At 38.0% G+C, this 17,804-nt stretch overlaps 2 protein-coding genes across 2 annotated transcripts; one reads left to right on the top strand and one right to left on the bottom strand.

The window, feature by feature from the left end:
- Positions 1–33: 33 nt before the first annotated feature.
- On the top strand, positions 34–2,640 carry LOC141596966 (protein CURVATURE THYLAKOID 1B, chloroplastic). The gene is made up of 6 exons (XM_074417251.1): positions 34–880; positions 1,321–1,451; positions 1,571–1,657; positions 1,760–1,822; positions 1,911–1,948; positions 2,288–2,640. The coding sequence occupies exons 1-6, from the start codon at positions 709–711 to the stop codon at positions 2,343–2,345; spliced, it is 549 nt and encodes a 182-aa protein (XP_074273352.1). The 5' UTR covers positions 34–708; the 3' UTR covers positions 2,346–2,640.
- Positions 2,641–3,040: 400 nt separating this feature from the next.
- On the bottom strand, positions 3,041–10,555 carry LOC141596965 (serine/threonine-protein kinase ATG1a). The gene is made up of 13 exons (XM_074417250.1): positions 9,979–10,555; positions 9,463–9,580; positions 9,076–9,134; positions 8,721–8,785; positions 8,349–8,439; positions 8,202–8,282; positions 6,848–6,959; positions 5,806–5,860; positions 5,359–5,630; positions 4,964–5,286; positions 4,192–4,480; positions 3,839–3,909; positions 3,041–3,600 (listed from the first exon to the last, which is right to left on the bottom strand). Exons 1-13 carry the CDS (start codon positions 10,213–10,215, stop codon positions 3,379–3,381), a joined length of 1,995 nt encoding a protein of 664 aa, XP_074273351.1. The 5' UTR covers positions 10,216–10,555; the 3' UTR covers positions 3,041–3,378.
- Positions 10,556–17,804: the final 7,249 nt, after the last annotated feature.

The raw sequence follows: 17,804 nt of genomic DNA, 5'->3' as shown, positions 1-17,804 counted from the left end.
AGTATATAATTCAATTTCAACTGCAAATTCTTTGGTGTCCTTTTTGGTAATCAACAACAACATTATCTAATTGCTTAATGGCTTCCGCAATTTGCGGATTTGGGGGTTGTTCGTAGCCTTACCCCTGTGTAAGCACACAAAGAGGCTGTTTCCGAAGGTGTCCTAAAATCTCATGCTTCAAGAGAAACTTATTTGTTGATGTGCCATGAAAGTTAAGGATTTTCTAGCACATTAATCTTTGGAATCACTGATCATCATTTCTGTAGCTTGCAGTCTTGACTGAAGTTGGGATTTTCTAGCACAATTATCCACAAATTTTTTGCAATCAGATGAAGTTGCTTGTCAAAATATGAGGGTCCTCAAATTTAGAGTTAACAAGTACCATATGTAAGACTCCTACCCAAAAGTACACCATACAACTCCTATCCTTAAGGCCATGTCAGCACTATCCAGATTATCTCTGATTTTAGTGAGTCTCTACCACTCTTCCTCAGAAAATGATATTGCTTCTCAACCTTACAATGCATAAAATATCAATCCCCTTTTGTTTTTGTTAATAACCTCAATTAATTACATATCACTTGTCTTTTTTTCAGTCACTTGATATTCCTAAATTAAATTAACAAATAGGAATACTATTTGTAATATTTTCCGCTTCACATACGTTGTTGTAGCCTAATCTCTCATCAATTCAGTAGCTAGCTAGCAATGGCCACCGCCGTGTCCAGCTCACTTTCACTCTCATCTTCCTCCGCCTTTACTGAGGTCAAGGCTACTGCTCGACAGTCAGCCTTGGCTTCTCCACAATGTGTGTCTCTCCCCACTCTCCCTCCGCCACCTGTCCAATCACAAAGCCGCATCTCAAAGACTTCTGCTTACTGTATGTCTACTTTCTTCAATGCCAATCATATATTGTATTGATTGCAGACATTCTTCTTCACAGCTGATATAAGCCTCATATCTTCAGCGTAGCAGTTGTTGTAGGAGTACTACTTAGTACTTAGAAGTTGTTTAAATATTCTTATGGTAACATTAGACTCCAAGAATAAAGTTTCGACGACAAACTGATGGATGGGTGTAGTTGTGTACTCGTGTCGAAAGGTTTTTTTTTATCCCTATACTGTCATATCATGTATGACAGGACTCAGGTTGAGATCTCTTCCTTATTGTAGTAATGTTTTATGTTTACGCATTTAAGAACGTCCTATTGTAGGCAATGGGGTGAAACTGTAAAACTGTAACATTTCTTAATGTAAGGGGATTCTAGTATGCTATAGTTTGTATACTCATATTAAGTATCTACTATTCCTGCAAAATTAGGTCGAAAGATTGCTAGGAATGTCAAGGCTATGGCCACAGGAGATATTCCTGCTGCATCGTCCGCTCCTACACAGGTTGTAGAGGAGGAGAGTCAGGAGACACCAGAGCTTTTGAAAAAAGTCCAAGAAACCGTAAGATATTTTGTTTGATTATTGGTAGAGCATCTATTTTCTCATCATATAAAGGGTATTGCAAGTAATGAAATAATGCTTGGTTTGTTTTGATGAATAAATACTCCGTACTACATTAGTGGGACAAAGTTGAGGACAAATATGCAGTGAGTTCACTAGCTGTAGCTGGAACTGTTGCACTCGTCGCTTCTTCTGGCATGATCTCTGTAAGACATTCTCAACTTAACAAGAAGTCTTTGAGGCACTGAGACAGCCGTTGTCGTTGTTACACAGATTAATAGTAATGGTCTGTATTTGGTCTAATGCAGGCGATTGACAAGCTTCCGTTGGTCCCTGGTTTACTTGAGCTAGTAGGGATTGGTTACACCGGGGTATGTTAATGTCCATGATCTCATTTTTTCCTAATTCCACCTTATAATATGTTTGATCATTTTCTTAAAATTCATTTGTGTGATTCAGTGGTTTGCATACAAGAATCTGATTTTCACACCAGACAGGTAAATTCTCGTTTTAATCTGATTCATTCATTATTGCTTACACAAAGTTATTTATGGAGTCAAAACTCATATAGTTTGTTCTAAAAAATGGTAAAATAAAGTAGAATGACTCACTAAACTGGTTCAACTTCCTATTGTTGTGAAGTATCGTCATTCAACTTAAGGGTCATCTGGAAACAACCGCTTTATATTAACATAGGGTTATGGCTGGTATATCCAGCCCCCACTCAGAAATTCGCGGGAGCATTTTAGGCACTAGCGTAATGTTTGTAATGTTGTTTTTGTTGCTATATACTTGTGTAAAAATATGATAGTTGATGGTAACAATGTGGTATTCAGAGAGGCCTTGATAAAGAAAGTGAAGGACACCTACCAGAATATTGTTGGAAGCAGTTGAAGAAGTTTGAACAAAGAGGGAAATTACTTGGAAAATTGGGAAACATACCCAAAAGAGTTGGGACAAAATTCCTGCATTTGTTAAGGATAACCTTGCTTTCTCTTTTGTTCTCAATTTTCCTTTAACCCACAGTAAATTCTTGTATGCTCTCTTCCTTTATCTCTCTATGAAAAGACTCTTGTACCTATAATGTCTTCAACTTTTCTGTTTTGTAGCACCACATAAAACTAATAATGTTGTTCCCTTGGTAGTTCCATTGATTTACCGGAATACTACTACAGATCTCAATTTATTACTCATGATGGTAAATGCATAAACCTCATCAGCGATATTTTGTTACGTTATGCAGTCTTATGTTGTCATCGCCAATAAAAATAAGACGGGGCTTCAAGTGACTCGAAACAAAAAAAAGTTCACCCCAATGTATGAGTTATATCTCTTTAAATTAAGGCACATGTCTGAAAACCTTTTTTACGGCTGCCAAAAAAAAAAAAAACGCACATATCTGGTTAATAACGAGTAATACTTATTCGGAACATGTATATACACCAAATTTACACTAACAAGTGAAACTTCCGAACAGAATAAAATGCGACAACCCAGCTACCAGTTGATGAGATAGCAACAATACAGATGCAAATATTCAGACAGACGCAAATACTCAACAATCGATAAATCTTTATGTGAGACGGTTGTACACAAGCAATTGGGTCACCAATCCTCTTATTAAATGAGTAGCACAAAATTTAGTGGTCTGATTTTATCAATACAACCGTCCCATAAAGAGTTTTCGAAGCTTAAAAATAATCCAACAACTTCTTCCGTGAGGGGCATTTTACCAAAAATATGATGCCCAAACACTAGAGATGGTTTTTCCAGATAGAATAGATCGAGTTATATGTACACGTGTTCCTAGAATTTACAAACAAGTTCACCCAAACTTCTCAAGACTTTTGTGGTCTTCTCAGGGTGCATGTCAGTTTGTCAGAAACTTGGTTTTTTCCCAATAGATTATTCACAGTTGGGTTCGTATTTACTTGGTCAAAAAGCTCGGGTACTGAGAAGGGTTAGAGTGATTGAGATGAGTCTCTAAGCTCTTTATGTACTTGAGGATCCTTTGTTTTACGTCGTCCGCTAATGAGAAAGGCGGGTTCAGTGGCAATGCTGGAGCTTCTGTGACCACAAATGACAGCAATACCAGAGCTTTCGAGTATAACATTGACGCACTCTCCCGGTTCCCTATTAATTGATCCGCCTGATAGAAAAACACAAAAACATGATGAAATGAGCATCAACTCGATATCATCAATAACACATCCTTAACTCCAAATTGATTCGTGATTTGCCATGAAGCACTATTGGGAACTATCAATGACACAGGTAAATAAAAAAAATAATCAAGTGTATAGAGAGATAAAATAAAATAAAAAGGGTCGAGGAAAAAACAACAACTCAGAAATATGTATCACATGAGTTTGAGAATGGTCACATACAGCTCCATATTTCCCAGCGGCTAGTGCTGTCTCATATATGATCTCTATGGCATCAGGCATTTTGGCTGCACCTAAAATGTTTAAAACGGTAATATTAATCAGTAGGCAGTAGAAAAAAATCTCAATTCAAATATATTCATGGATCGGGTATATATTCGTACATACATTTGGATTCATTACATTTCGATATAGTATAAAAACGGGGCAAGCGGAGACGTATGTTATGTATATGAGAGAAGTAGATGATGTATTTGAGAAGTTAGCTTTGGTCTTCTATAGTAAAAATTTGCACAAAAATGTAAATGCAAGTAGTGAACCGATTTAAACGGACAAAAAGTAATGTAGTTACTAACCATCACCGTCTTGCAGATACTTTGACAGTTTTTCTGTACGATCGCACGCAAGAATAAAACCTTGCTCAGCCCAACCTGACATTGATGCCGGATCTCTGAAGTCTGCAGTGTTCTGTGCGTTTGAAGAGGAACTTGCACCAGCCTTGTCACAACTCTCATTTCCTAAAGAACTTGCATCATTTTCTTTTCCTGATGACAACCAGGAGCTACAAATTTGAAAAGCCTCCTTCCATAGAGCTAAAACTACCAACTCAACCGAAAATGATTCCAGGATGAAGCCTCCATCAAACTGCAACACGTGACTTCCAAAAGTTCAGTCAGCTAACTCGAGATTCACACACATGCCCACCCTAAAAATAATATCATTTGTAAAAAAAAAAAAGGTAAAAATAACCGACTCCTCGATTTTGTATCATGATATAGCAGCGCCGATGCTTTCTATGATGTAACTTCAATATTTTTTTAAAATTTTTATTATTTTTGTGGCAATGGAGAAATAGATTGTTTTACGTTCCAGTATCATATACTACAACATATAAAACAAAACAAGATACTGTAAAACATTAAAAACAGCTTCCGAGGGTTTTACCACAGGGTAAGGGTGTAAGGCTACATATAATTGATCATTTAAAAACAGCTTCCGAGGGTTTTACCACAGGGTAAGGCGGCATATAAACCTAACAATTGCGTTGCTCGGGGTCGGATCATTTTGGGTACGGGTTAGTTCGGACTCAGGTTTAGATCTACTTCAATATTGCCAGGTCTAGCTCACCTTTTCTTGAGCAAGATCTGAAAGGGAGCCAAGGTACTGATGTAGAAGCTGCAGCCTTGTTGAAGGATGTAGTACAGATAGTTCATGTGCTTCCCATAATATGCGCGGTGCATGCCATGTACTTGATTTACCCATAACCCTCTTTGGATCATTCTCCACACCACGGACAACTTCGGGAGCCTTCTCCCTAGTCTCCGGCAAAGGTCTTGTATTTGAACTATCTTTCAGAGAGGTGCCCAGAGAAGAAGTAAGGATCTCCATTGACGCGAAATTTGAATGGACAAGAACATATTCTCTTTCAATGGTATCTAATGAATCAGCAACTGAACACAAACATAGAACAGTCAAACACACTGAAAACAAGAGAACTAGATAGACAAGTAGCGCAAGCTAACCTCGAGTGTGACTTGATGAGCATGGATTTCCCTCGACAGATTGCTCAACCTTGTTACTTAAAATAGTCGGTAAAACTGCGAACATATCTTGATTGCCAAAGTTACTATAATGATCCTTCCTCAAGTCTCTTTGCTCATCGTCCGTAGAGGAACAACGATTGAAATTCTTGTCAGCTGTTTTAAGTTTATCTTCCTGTTGTGATTGAGACCTTTGAGGACCAGTCAGAGCCAAAGCTGAAACTTGAGAAATAAGAGAAGAAGAATCTGAAACCCTGTATATGATAAACATGATTGTTCATTTTCTTTGCACTGAGCAGAAACCAGTAAAATGATTTAGGAATTTAAATTTGCCAGCAGGCAAATAAGTCCAATTGCATCAACCCAAAACTCCGAGTGATGGACAAAGGGAAATCGTCATATCACATAATCTCAATTTTTGAAAACTACCTGGTTTCTGTCAAGAACTTGTGATTAAAGAACTCTTCAAATGTCAGCCGTTCAACTGCAAAGACAAGATAGAGATGTACAGTAAGGAGAGAGGTTCACAGTTCACTTATTTGTTTTTGTAGGCTATCAAGAAGTATCTGGAGTAAACTACTCTGTACTATAGGTTCACAACAAACATTGCTTAAATACCATAGGAACTCGAACGGTGAAAATTATTACAAGAAAGCACGTAATCTGTTCAGAAACTATAGTGCTATACCCTTAGTTTGAAAATGTGCAAGGCGCCCTGTTTTTCTACAACAAAATTATATTTTCCAACTAAAATTTTGGGCAACAATACCTTTTTTAGGAGTTTTCAAGTTGGCTAACATGTCAAGGAGTAAAGTTAGGTATAATGGGGAAAAGAAATGGTGAGCCTTGTCTAAAAGATATTGAAAATGCGTACTAGGCTACAGCAGAATTAATTACCAAAGGTTTATCTTTGTACTTGAGGCAACCAATTCTATTAAACACACAATCAAAACATGGCAGTAAGCCAGTAACCATCCACCCCTTATTCGTGCTTTATAAGTCAATAATTCAAACCCAAAAAAAAAAAAAAAAAAAAAAAAAAAAAAAAAAAAGAAAAAGGGGGGGGGGTCATCCGTCCGTCCTTAGCTGTGTACAAGAAACACCACAAGCAACAAACGCTTGCAACTTTTAAGAGATGAACTATACATAGCTTACTTAACGAGAACCATATCTAAAAGATTTGCTTGAAAATGATTTGTCGAACAAAATAACGGGCCTACTTATAGAATATAAACAATACAGCTACATTGCCATTCTTTTAAGCCTACTCCGTTATCCTTATCTGAATTAAAGGACATAACAACACTCAAGTAAATACTGTCTTGCCCTAGGAGGTCAAGCACAATCATTAAAGGCATGTATTAGTAGAGTACAATATGTCTAGCTAATTTGAGCTCATGGTCCTAGTTATGTATGAATTTGCATGCAGTGAAAGAGTTTCCCTATTTCAGTGATACACGAAGGTAGCTACCTGGATTTCTACGCAAAAGACTTCTGCAAAGCTCCACACAGTCAGGATCCAGGACTTGCAGAGCCCCTTCAGGGAACCGCAGCTCTGTAGACCTCAATATATTTTGAAATAGCTGTACACAGAAGAATGTTGCTAAGTAAATAAAAGGAAAAATTATGATTTACCACCTAATATGTTCCATTATTTACAAATTACCACCTATTTTGTTCAAGTTTACAAATAACCACCTAATCTTTAGGTTAATCCACACCATTCTCACTTATTTTACATTCTTGTGACGGTTTTGCGTAATTATCAACACGATTTCATTTTAAACGACTTCCGATCATTTGTAATGACTAAACTACCCCTACTAATTACATACACTCACTCCCTACTCCCTGACTCAAATCACATCACATACTAGAACCTAGAATTCTAGAAATCAATTTAGGCATTCTTCAATTTATCCCCTTTTTCTTCAACCTAATCAGAGGAACTTTAGATTTCTGGGTTAAATTCTCTTTCATTACCATTAATTTACAGCTTCTTGGGGACACGTACTCTTCTGGGCAATTGTAGTTTGCATCGACAACGACAATTCTGGATTTTTGTCGAAAAGGTTAAAAAGATGAAACCTTTAAACGAATACCAATCTGAGTGCATCAAGGCCAACACCAGAAGCTTTCCACATTACTCTAATCATATCATCTATGATCTTTTGTATCCTATCCGACCCGATATCACTCGGGTCAACTCCCCAGCCTGGCTTATGTAAAACCGGTCACCTGTAAAACCGGTCACCTATTACCTGCTTAAACCAAATTGGGCAGGCTTGGTTTCTTCCTTTCTGGCCGAGACCCAGTAACCAATCCTGTCCCGGGAGGGAGCTGATACTGTTAAAGTAGAAGAAGAGAAAAAACGGGCAGGGGTAATCGGGTTCAGGTAAATGGGTGAAGAGGGTTTAAGGAAGGGAGTTTCATTACCATTGATTAGGTTGAAGAAAAAAGGGGATAAATTGAAGAATGCCCAAAATCTACATTTCTACTATGTAATGTGAATTGAGTCAGGGAGTAGGGAGGGTAATTAGTAGGGGTAGTTGGTCATTACAAAAAATCGGAAGTCGTTAAAATGAAATCGAGTCGATAATTACGCAAAACCGTCACAATATTGTAAAATAACTGAGAATGGTGTAGATAAACATGAAGATTAGATGGTTATTTGTAAACTTGAACAAAATAGGTGGTAATTTGTAAAAAATGGAACATATTAGGTGGTAAATTATAATTTTTTCTAATTAAAAACAGGCCCAATAAAGGTTAAACGGCCTTCCATTTAGATATATGTAAGTATTTGGTGGACTATGACACCATACCTGAACCTGACTATTTCCATTGAATGGTGGTCTCCCTATTACCAGTTGATACAGTATTGCTCCAACACTCCACAAGTCAGCCTAGAAAGATACGCTTATTAGCAAAAGTTAACAGAAAATGTCGTTACACTAAAATCACTTGCGTACTTTTGCATCATATTTCTGATTCTGGATTATCTCAGGAGCCATATACAGCGGCGAACCACATAGTGTATCAGCCAAGCCTTGGGTCAGATATCTACAAGGGAATCAGCTCTATAAAATTACAATATAAATAAAATAGCGAGCAAAGAGAGAAGTTATACACACAAGCAAGTATCCAATGCAATCATCAGCTAAGTGAGCCAACAATTGTCATAGGATGAATGAAAATAAAGATTAAGAAAGAACAACTTACACAAGAATTGCACACAATTGGCTCAAGTCTTAATTTATGAGCAAACAATTGCTCTACCACCAAAACCCAAAAGGAAGATATTTAATCAAATTGTTCTATATTGGTCAATACAAGCATCATACCTAGCAAAGCCGAAGTCACCTATCTTAAGCATTGGAGTTACCTCCTTGCTAGACAGCAGTAAGTTCTGCAAGTTTAAAATTATTTATTTTGAGTATTATTGGAACTTGAAACAGTAGAAGATCGCAAAGTATCAAAAGATAAAATGATGTATTATCAAAGAATATGAAGCATTGTAATTGCATTGGGAAGCCATTAAATTGTTTCCAAGTATAGGACAAAGGAGTTATAACTTACAATCTCAACTCTTCAACTATATTTTATATTTATGAAGCATAGATAGCTAGGATAAGGAATACAATCTTACAAGATCATGTTCCACAACTACATACTGTTATTATTACGCAGACAATGCACCTGAGGTTTCAAGTCTCTATGAATGAGATGATTCTCACGCAGCACTCGTAATCCTGCAGCTGAACATACAAACATATAAATGTTTAGAAGAGCCTTCTTTAAGGCACATTACTCCAAATCAATCCGCTTAAAGCAAACAACTACAACCAACCTATCAATTGCTAATCAGTTGACTAAAAAGGCAGGTCATCACAATCCAAAAAAAGGTTAGCAGCTCAAGTCTACTCAGTTTCGCGAGCATATAAGCAATTATTGCAACATTAAGGTCATTAACATCCTAATTCTTGCATAATCTAGACCTAAAGATGGAAATTGAACATCAATAACAATTGCCAATGAAGATTAAATGTGTGAACAAAATTATTAAGCAAGAATTCGAAAGAATACCCAGTTGCTTCATGAAGTGCTTAGCAACATCTTCTGAAACTCTTCCATGCCTATGAATGTATTCTCCAAGGTCCCCACCATCACAATACTCCAACACCAGAAATATCCTCTCCTCTGTCTATCGTAGTACCAAAAACCCGACAAAACACATCAATCATACAAAATTAACAGCATTAAAACCAAGGAAATTCATCAATCATACAATTTTAAAAAACCCATCTAACCAACACAAAAATACAAACATAAATCACTGCAGCATTAAGGTGACATAAAACACAAACCTCAATCACAAATACTAGTCTGAGGCGGCCTTACACGAGTATATTGTAAAACGGGTTCTTTATCAAACTACTTTATAATAACACCCATGTCCATTTTACATAATATTATCTTAAAACCGCCTTATAGAAGACTAACTAACTTCAATTGCATACAAACCGAAAAAAAAACCCATTAAAATAACACAAAAAAACAAACACAAATAATTGTAAAATAAAGGTGAGATTAAGCAGAAACCTCAATTGCATCAAAAAGACGAATAATGTTGGGATGATTAACATTCCTAAGAATTTGAATCTCCTTCAACAAATTATCATTAAGATGTTTCTTATCAATCTCTTTGATGGCAAATTCAGTGCCCAGATGACGATGCTTTGACTTCCATACTACTGCAAATGAACCCGACCCGATTCTTGGCCCGATCACATAATCTCCAACTACACGACAATTCATACTCTCCTCATTAAATTCCATCCTTTTTACTTTTTCTTGAAAGTACCCTTTTGAAATTCACTTAAAAATCAACAAACCCATGTCACAGATGGTATTAAAACTGAGAAAAAGCTGTTTTTTTTAGTTCCATTGTTGTTTCTACTTCAGGTGTTTGAAGTTTTAGTTGATATATAATTCCTTTTGTTTATATTGGATTTATAGTTACAGTGGGGTTTAGTAATGAGAAATTGCAGTTGAAAGTATCAGGAAAATTGGGAGTTGAGAAAGTGCGGAAGAAAAAGGTGATTGTTGTTGGTAATTTGTTTTGATGCAAAGAGGAAAGATGGATGGATAGCGTAGGGTAGGAGGAAGTTGTGTGTACACTTTGCTTGATGAGACAAGAAATAAAGATTTTGTGCTAAGTTGCACCACAAAATTTCATTATAAACGACACATATCCGTTTATAACTAAAGACGGGCCAAATAAAATATCACATCTCTAATAAACAAACAACAAATAAGATGGTGGGGCTAAAAAATGTCACTACTTTCAAGCTATTTGACTAAAGACTAGCTGAAGTTGCACGAAGCTACTCAATTAGACTTTTTATTTTTTCGCAAATTCTCATTTGTGACGGACGTATTCATCGCTTTCGACGGGTTAAGTATTATTCATGTAGGATAAATAAGACAAAAGCAAAGTACTTTGGGATTAGGGAGTGATATGTGCATTTTATATAGTCTTTTTAAGCCTTTATTGCACGTATTCCTATGCGATTCTCGTAGTTTTATACTACGAAATGCCCCGAATAATCTACTTTCGTTCGTTTGGCTTTAATTGCAAGAATGGACCTGAAAGTAGCGAAATTGCGCCTTTTACTGCCCCGTTGGCATGCATTTAGGAGATGGAAGAATTGGAGCGGAGATATCACTGTCTCGGGATGCGTGAAGTCGCCTTGGAAGGAAGATCATACGTCCTTTGGCCTATTTCAGTGGTAGTTTGCTCGATCGAGTGATTTTGTTGGCTAAGTTACTCGATCGAGAGCATTAGGATGGATGGAAGACCTCGATCGAGACCCTGTTGTGCTCGATCGAGAGGTGGCTTAATGGAGGTCCTCGATCGAGAGGTTTAGCTGGATGTTTCCTCGATCGAGAGCATTGAAGATGCTCGATCGAGCACTTTGCTAGCTGATGCGAGATTTTCTCGAATAATCTTATTTATCTTAAGTTACGTGTTTAATAAATATCTTCCCTATATAAAGGAAAGACGTCATTAGGTTTACGTTATCTTTTTATCTCTCATCTTTACCTTAAACATTCAGTTTACATTAGTATTAATCTTGTCAACGTTACTTTGCTCCTCATTTTCCGGATCCGAATCTTTGTAATCTTTCTTTCTCTCTTTTATTCAAGCATTATTTCTCCTTTTTCATATCTTTAATTCTTGTCTTTAATTTTTGTTTTTTTAGTATTGTTATTTTGTTTATGAAATTTCTCTCTATACATCTTAATATCATGTCTTCTATTAATTCATCAATCGTTGTTAGTTTTATTATTGCCATGAGTAACTAATTTCTTAATTGTTAGGATTAGGGGAGTCATGGTAGTGAAACAATGATGTTATAATTAGATTAGTTTTATTATTCATAGCAATATAATTGTAATTGTTTAGTTGAGTGCACGCTTCTAATTTAATTAACCCGGTTAAATTCAGACCTAGATCGGAATATTGGAATGAATAGGCCTGTTTTGAACAATAAACTACTCTAATGAGGGCGGAAGCTAAGTTAGTAGTATTTTAGGGCGGATAGCGGACCGGAAGGACATTTCCTCTACCCTTCTCACATAAGACCGACTGACCTTACCTTTAGCAGAATTGTGTGATATCATGGTGAACCGACATCCTAACATCTTTTTCTCTTTTTGATCACATCCTTTCATCCTTATTAGTTTTTGTCGTTGTCTCTCTCATTTCTTTTATTTTCGTTTCATTAGTTTAGAAATCAAAACAAAACTCCCCATTTTGTGACCGTGACGGACTAAGTAACGAGTAGATACAATAGCCTCCATGTGGATACGATACCCGACTTACATCTGCTATATTAGTTAGAGCCAGTTGGTTTATTTTTGATAGGGTTGCGACAGCCGTGTTAAATTTTGGCGCCGTTGCCGGGGAGGCAATTAGTCTATTTACTTGTCTTATTTTAGTTTGTCTTAGTCTCAAGGGATTTCTAATTCCTTGAGACAGTTCGTATTTCTTTTCTTAGTTTTGTTTATACCCAGGTTAGAATTAGTACCAGTTGATCCTGAACTAGAGAGGACTTTTCACGGTTGATAAAACTTACTGAAAAAGAATCGTCGAGAGGAAGTCTTGAGTACTCTTGAACCTATTATTGAAAACTTTACATTTGCGGAAGATCAGTCTTTAGAGGAAGACACTTCTATTTCTGCAACCAAATCTGCGAAGATGCCTAATATTGCTAGTCATTCTGAGCCAACAGCCGATTCTATCCCGAAAGGTTTCAAGCTTTCGACTGATGATGAGGGGAATATCTTTGATATTCGGCCCTCTTATATTAATCTGGTGGAAAGAAACCTGTATAGGGGAGTAGCTGGTGAGGATCCGAGGAAGCATATGTAGGTCTTCACAGATTATTGTTCTACCATTCCCGCTACTAAGGGAGTGACACAAGTGAAGATAAAGGAAGTCTTATTTCCTTTTTCTCTTACCGATGGAGCCCGATAATGGTTGACTGATTTGGATAGGACTGCAGCTGGGATTACTGACTGGGAAACCTTGGCTCTTCCTTTTTACAAGAGATACTACCCTCCACAGAGAACTAATGCATTGAGAGGGCAGATCACAAGTTTTAAACAAAATCCGACTGAAAACTTGTATGAAGCATGGTGCAGGTTTAAGAAGCTGGTTAGGTCCATCCCACATCACGAGTTCGGCCAGTGGTTCTTGTGCAACCAGTTCTACAATGGGTTGTACGAAGACCACCGTGCTATTTTAGATACTACAGCCAATGAAAGATTTCAGAAAAACGTTGATGATGATAAGGGCTGGGGTATTATAGAAGAGATGGCTACCCATTGTGCCGAATATGGGAATCCGAGGAGTGGTACTAGAATGGTCTCTACAGATAATAGTGCACTTGTGGTTCAACTGGAAGCCATGAATGCAAGATTTAATAAGCTCGAGTTGCAAGCCGCAGGGAATCAACATACGGTTCACTTGTTGTCTAGACAAGAGACCGTCTCATGTGAGTGATGTGGTGGTACTGATGGTCATGCTGCAGTGGATTGCTTAGCTGAGAAGGAGCAAGTCTATGTCTTTCAACAATATAGGCAAAGAGGCTCCTATTATAACAACCAAGCCGGAGTTCATCCCAATTTGAGGTGGACTAGCCAGAATGTTTTGAATCCTACACCTCCACCGCATCAACAACAAGCTTATGTACCGCATCATAAAGCTCAACAACAAGGCTGTCAAAAGCCCCCTTCTTTCCCACCGCCGCAACAAGGTGCCTCTTCTAGTGGCATAAGTGAAATAGCTGAGTTGAAGTCAATGGTGCAATCACTGACGATTCAATTGCAGAAAAGTGACCAAACAAAGGATGCTTCTATTAAGTTACTTGAATTCCCGGATGGCTCAACTAGCTACTAATCAAGCTTCAAGACAACCTGATGTGACTCATATTTGAGCACATTTAGTCCCCGAATTAACCTCGTTCCTATGCTTTATGGTGCATAATTTGGTCATTTACTATCTTTAGTTTCCCATTTTGCATATTCTTTGAGGTTTTGTCTCTTTGGTAGGAAAGGAGTGCTAACCTTGCATTTACATGATGAAATGGAGCTAAATTGATCGCATCTAATGACCAAGCATCAAAGAGAAGACATCATTAGAAGGCCTATGTAAATAATAAAGTGAAATGGGCAATGATGAAAGGATCCTTGCATCCCCAAAATAATCCTTGCGGATTGTGAAGGAGGAAAAAGAAGAGAAGCAGTTTGCCGTGGGATCCGAGCAGATCACACCCAATCCGGGTGTCTTCCTTCACCACCATCCGAGCGTCTCCCAGCCAAGACGCTCGTCTTGCAGCCATAGGATCCGAGCGTCTCCCAGACAACCCGCTCGGATCACAGCCTAGAGAGCCCGTGCCACTTTCTTAGACGCGTGGATCATGGCGCGACTAGCAAAACAGAGATGCTCATTTCCTTCGAGAGGAGCATTTCCTAAACTTTTCTTAAGGACTTAATAGTCATTTAAGCCCTTAGTAACCCTAATCCTTGTACCTAATCTTTAGTATAAATACCCCATTGTACTACTTAGATTAGCATGCTCTCTTAAGACTTTCTTAATCAAGTTTTAATTTTTCCTGAATCTTGTAATCAACTCTTAATCTAGTCTTAATACAAATCTCAATACTTAATCTTTCCTTAATTCCTCTATTGTTCTTCATTTATTTTGGGTAATTAGAAGATTATTTGGGTTTATTTTGAGGATTAACAACCTTCCATCAATCATCAAGTACTTCTATTATTCTTTGCATTATTATTTGGAATCATCTTCATAGGTATAATTCTCTCTTAACCTTGTTTAATTATTGTTAAATCATTTTCATTTATTCATCATGTTTTGCCTTTCTAGTATGATTGACAACCTTGTTAGCATGTTAAACTTGATAATGAGTGAGTAATTTCCTTAACTAGGGTTAATGGGGAATTAGCGGAAACCAACATGGGGATTAATTCATGCTTAAATCTAATATGTTTTCATAATTAATTTGCTTGCTTGTTGTGATTTCAACTTATGCACATGTTATGTTTGATGAAATGCGAGCCTATGAATCCTTGCATTTTTTACCCATCACTTATCTTTTCAATGAGACTTGTAAGCTTATACACCAACTCGAGTCTCATTAGACCATGCATATAGTTGGATAGGAAGGAGTAAGTCGACTTGTAGGTGTTGTACAATCTAATCGATTGGGCTCCGGGACCCAAACCTTCTTAGGGATTGTAAGCTTATACACCAACTCGATCCCATCACAACAATAAGTGCTTGCATCTAGTAGAGAACATGTTTGTATGATCAACTCCCATGAATCCCCTATGAACACATGACACCTTAGTGCTTTTAATCAATTGTTTACATCTCATTTTAATCACCTTGCTTGTTTTCACCTTGCTTTTGTATTGTTGATTAGTTTAGTTGATCTCCTATCTCAACCCAAATTGTGACACCCTAAGACACAACCATTTGCAATTGAAAATCCTACATCAATACCCGTCCCTTGGGATCCGACCTTTACTTGCCTCTTTACTAAGAGTAGTTGTGAAGTTATAAATATTGTTTTGGTTAGGTAGCTTTTGACGACGCATTTTAAACCGACACCACAACCGGGTCATTTACCGTCACAACCTGACAAGAAACCACATGAGACGGTAAATCTGATCGATTTGAGGAGTGGTCTTTCCTATGAGGGACCCAAAATATCAAAGAAGAATGCTGTATTTTCTGACTCGGGAATTGAAGCTACTGTTCACAAAAGGCGTCTTATGACGAGAAAGTGATGAATTCACGAGATGTCCTCGATGGACCGGTTTTGGTGGTCGATCGAGTGAAATTTCTGAAGAAGTACTCGATCGAGGAGAAAATTGTACTCGATCGAGCAGTGCAGAAAACAAGACTCTCGATCGAGTAACTCAAAGTACTCGATCGAGTGAATATGCAGAGAAAAGCTCTCGATCGAGTGGTTCTGGTTCTCGAAAGTCCATTTTGGACGACAATAAGAAGAAAAATGAAGGCCCGTCTACTTCAATTCCGGTCCCATTTCCAGGAACATTGCAAAACAAGAAGATTGAGCAACAATTCGGTAAGTTTGCCGAAAATTTGAAAAGTCTTCATTTTTATGTACTATTTGCTGAGTTACTAACTCAAGTACTCTCCTATATGAAATTTATGAAAGACATTTTAGCGCGTAGGAGGCACATAAATGACCATGAGACGGTGGCTTTAACTGAAGCGGGCACTGCCCTTATTCAAAATAAGACCCCACCTAAGTTGTCCGACCCGGGTAGTTTCTCTATACCATGTCACATTGGGACCCATTTAATTGATAATGCTTTATGCGACTTGGGAGCTAGCGTGGGCGTTTTACCATTGTCTCTTGCAAAGAGGCTTGGTTTGACCAAATTTCATTGTACCAATATGACCGTACTGATGGCCGATCGTACTGTATCATGGCCTTTAGATGTCTTAGAGGACATACCTGTCAAGATCGGGAAATTCTTTATTCCCGTCGACTTCGTAGTCTTAGACATCCCCGAAGACTCATATACTCCTATTATTTTAGGACGACCATTTCTATATATCGCTCGTGCAATAATAGATGTCGGGGGCAGACTTTGTGTAACACCCCCATACTCCAAGTGCCTTACCAGGACCACTCAGGTATGAAGACATTACCATCTCGGTTACCCGAGGCAATGATAATCAAATAACAATGAAGAAACAATGTTTATTATAAATACTTAGCGAAGAGTTACAAATCTCAAAACCAAACCAAAAGTACGATACATGTTCTCAAACCGACTGTTCTAATCGAAATGTAAATACTAATAAGCTACAACGGAAGACTCCTATCATCATGTCGTGGCCATCCCAGCTATCCCAGTACTCATCTCAATACCTGCTCAATATCCGCTCACCATCCCCGAATGGATCACCGCAGTTTACAAAACAACACCGGGTCGGTACTAATCACACAATTCGATATATACTAACAATAAGATAAACAAGACAACTTAACGCGTCACACACACATCCACGCCAAATCCAATCATCTCAATCACCGACTCCCCACTTTGGACCAGCCACGCGATGGGGGGGGACCGCAGCCGTACCCACCAAATCCCCGCTCCACATAGTGAGCGATAACCTTGTCCATTAATGTGCACATCCCTTCCGTGGCGGGTTCCACAGAAGGCGAAACTAGGGCGTGAAGTCACTCCCGCAAGTGACCCCACTCGGTAGAGGCCACGCCTCGCGAACCATCAACAACGATCACAACCACAATCACAATACAATTACTATATCAAACAACCAAACACAATACATCAACCAATATCCCATTATGGGACTAATACGAGTAGAAATCCTACCCGGTATGCACACAATCGACGGTCTCTCTACCGAGTCAAAAGCTTCTTCTATGAACCCTCCTCCTATCATACAACACATAGAGGCTACCAAATCACATACTACACATAAAACCCCCAAATCTATAAATTAAGGTTTAACCAAATCAAAGGAAAGACAATAAAAAGGGTACATAGATCTTACCCTCGACGCAAGGAACTCAACGGTATGAACAACGATAAGAACTGACCCTCCAAACTCCGGGGATTGCTAATAATGAGATTAAGAAGATGAACTTGCTTGCTTTCTCTCTTAAATAGTAATTTAGGTTTTGTAAAAGTGATTTAGAATAATGACGACAAAGCTTAAATACCTTAATCGCATAATTAACAAAACCCGAGAAAACTCCCCATAAAACCGGCTACTCGATCGAGTACCCGAGGTACTCGATCGAGTACCCCCTTACTCGATCGAGTGCCCC

This window comes from Silene latifolia, chromosome 8, assembly GCF_048544455.1.
Source record: "Silene latifolia isolate original U9 population chromosome 8, ASM4854445v1, whole genome shotgun sequence".
NCBI classification, from domain to species: Eukaryota; Viridiplantae; Streptophyta; class Magnoliopsida; order Caryophyllales; family Caryophyllaceae; genus Silene; species Silene latifolia.
This window is presented reverse-complemented; position numbering and strand designations above follow the sequence as displayed.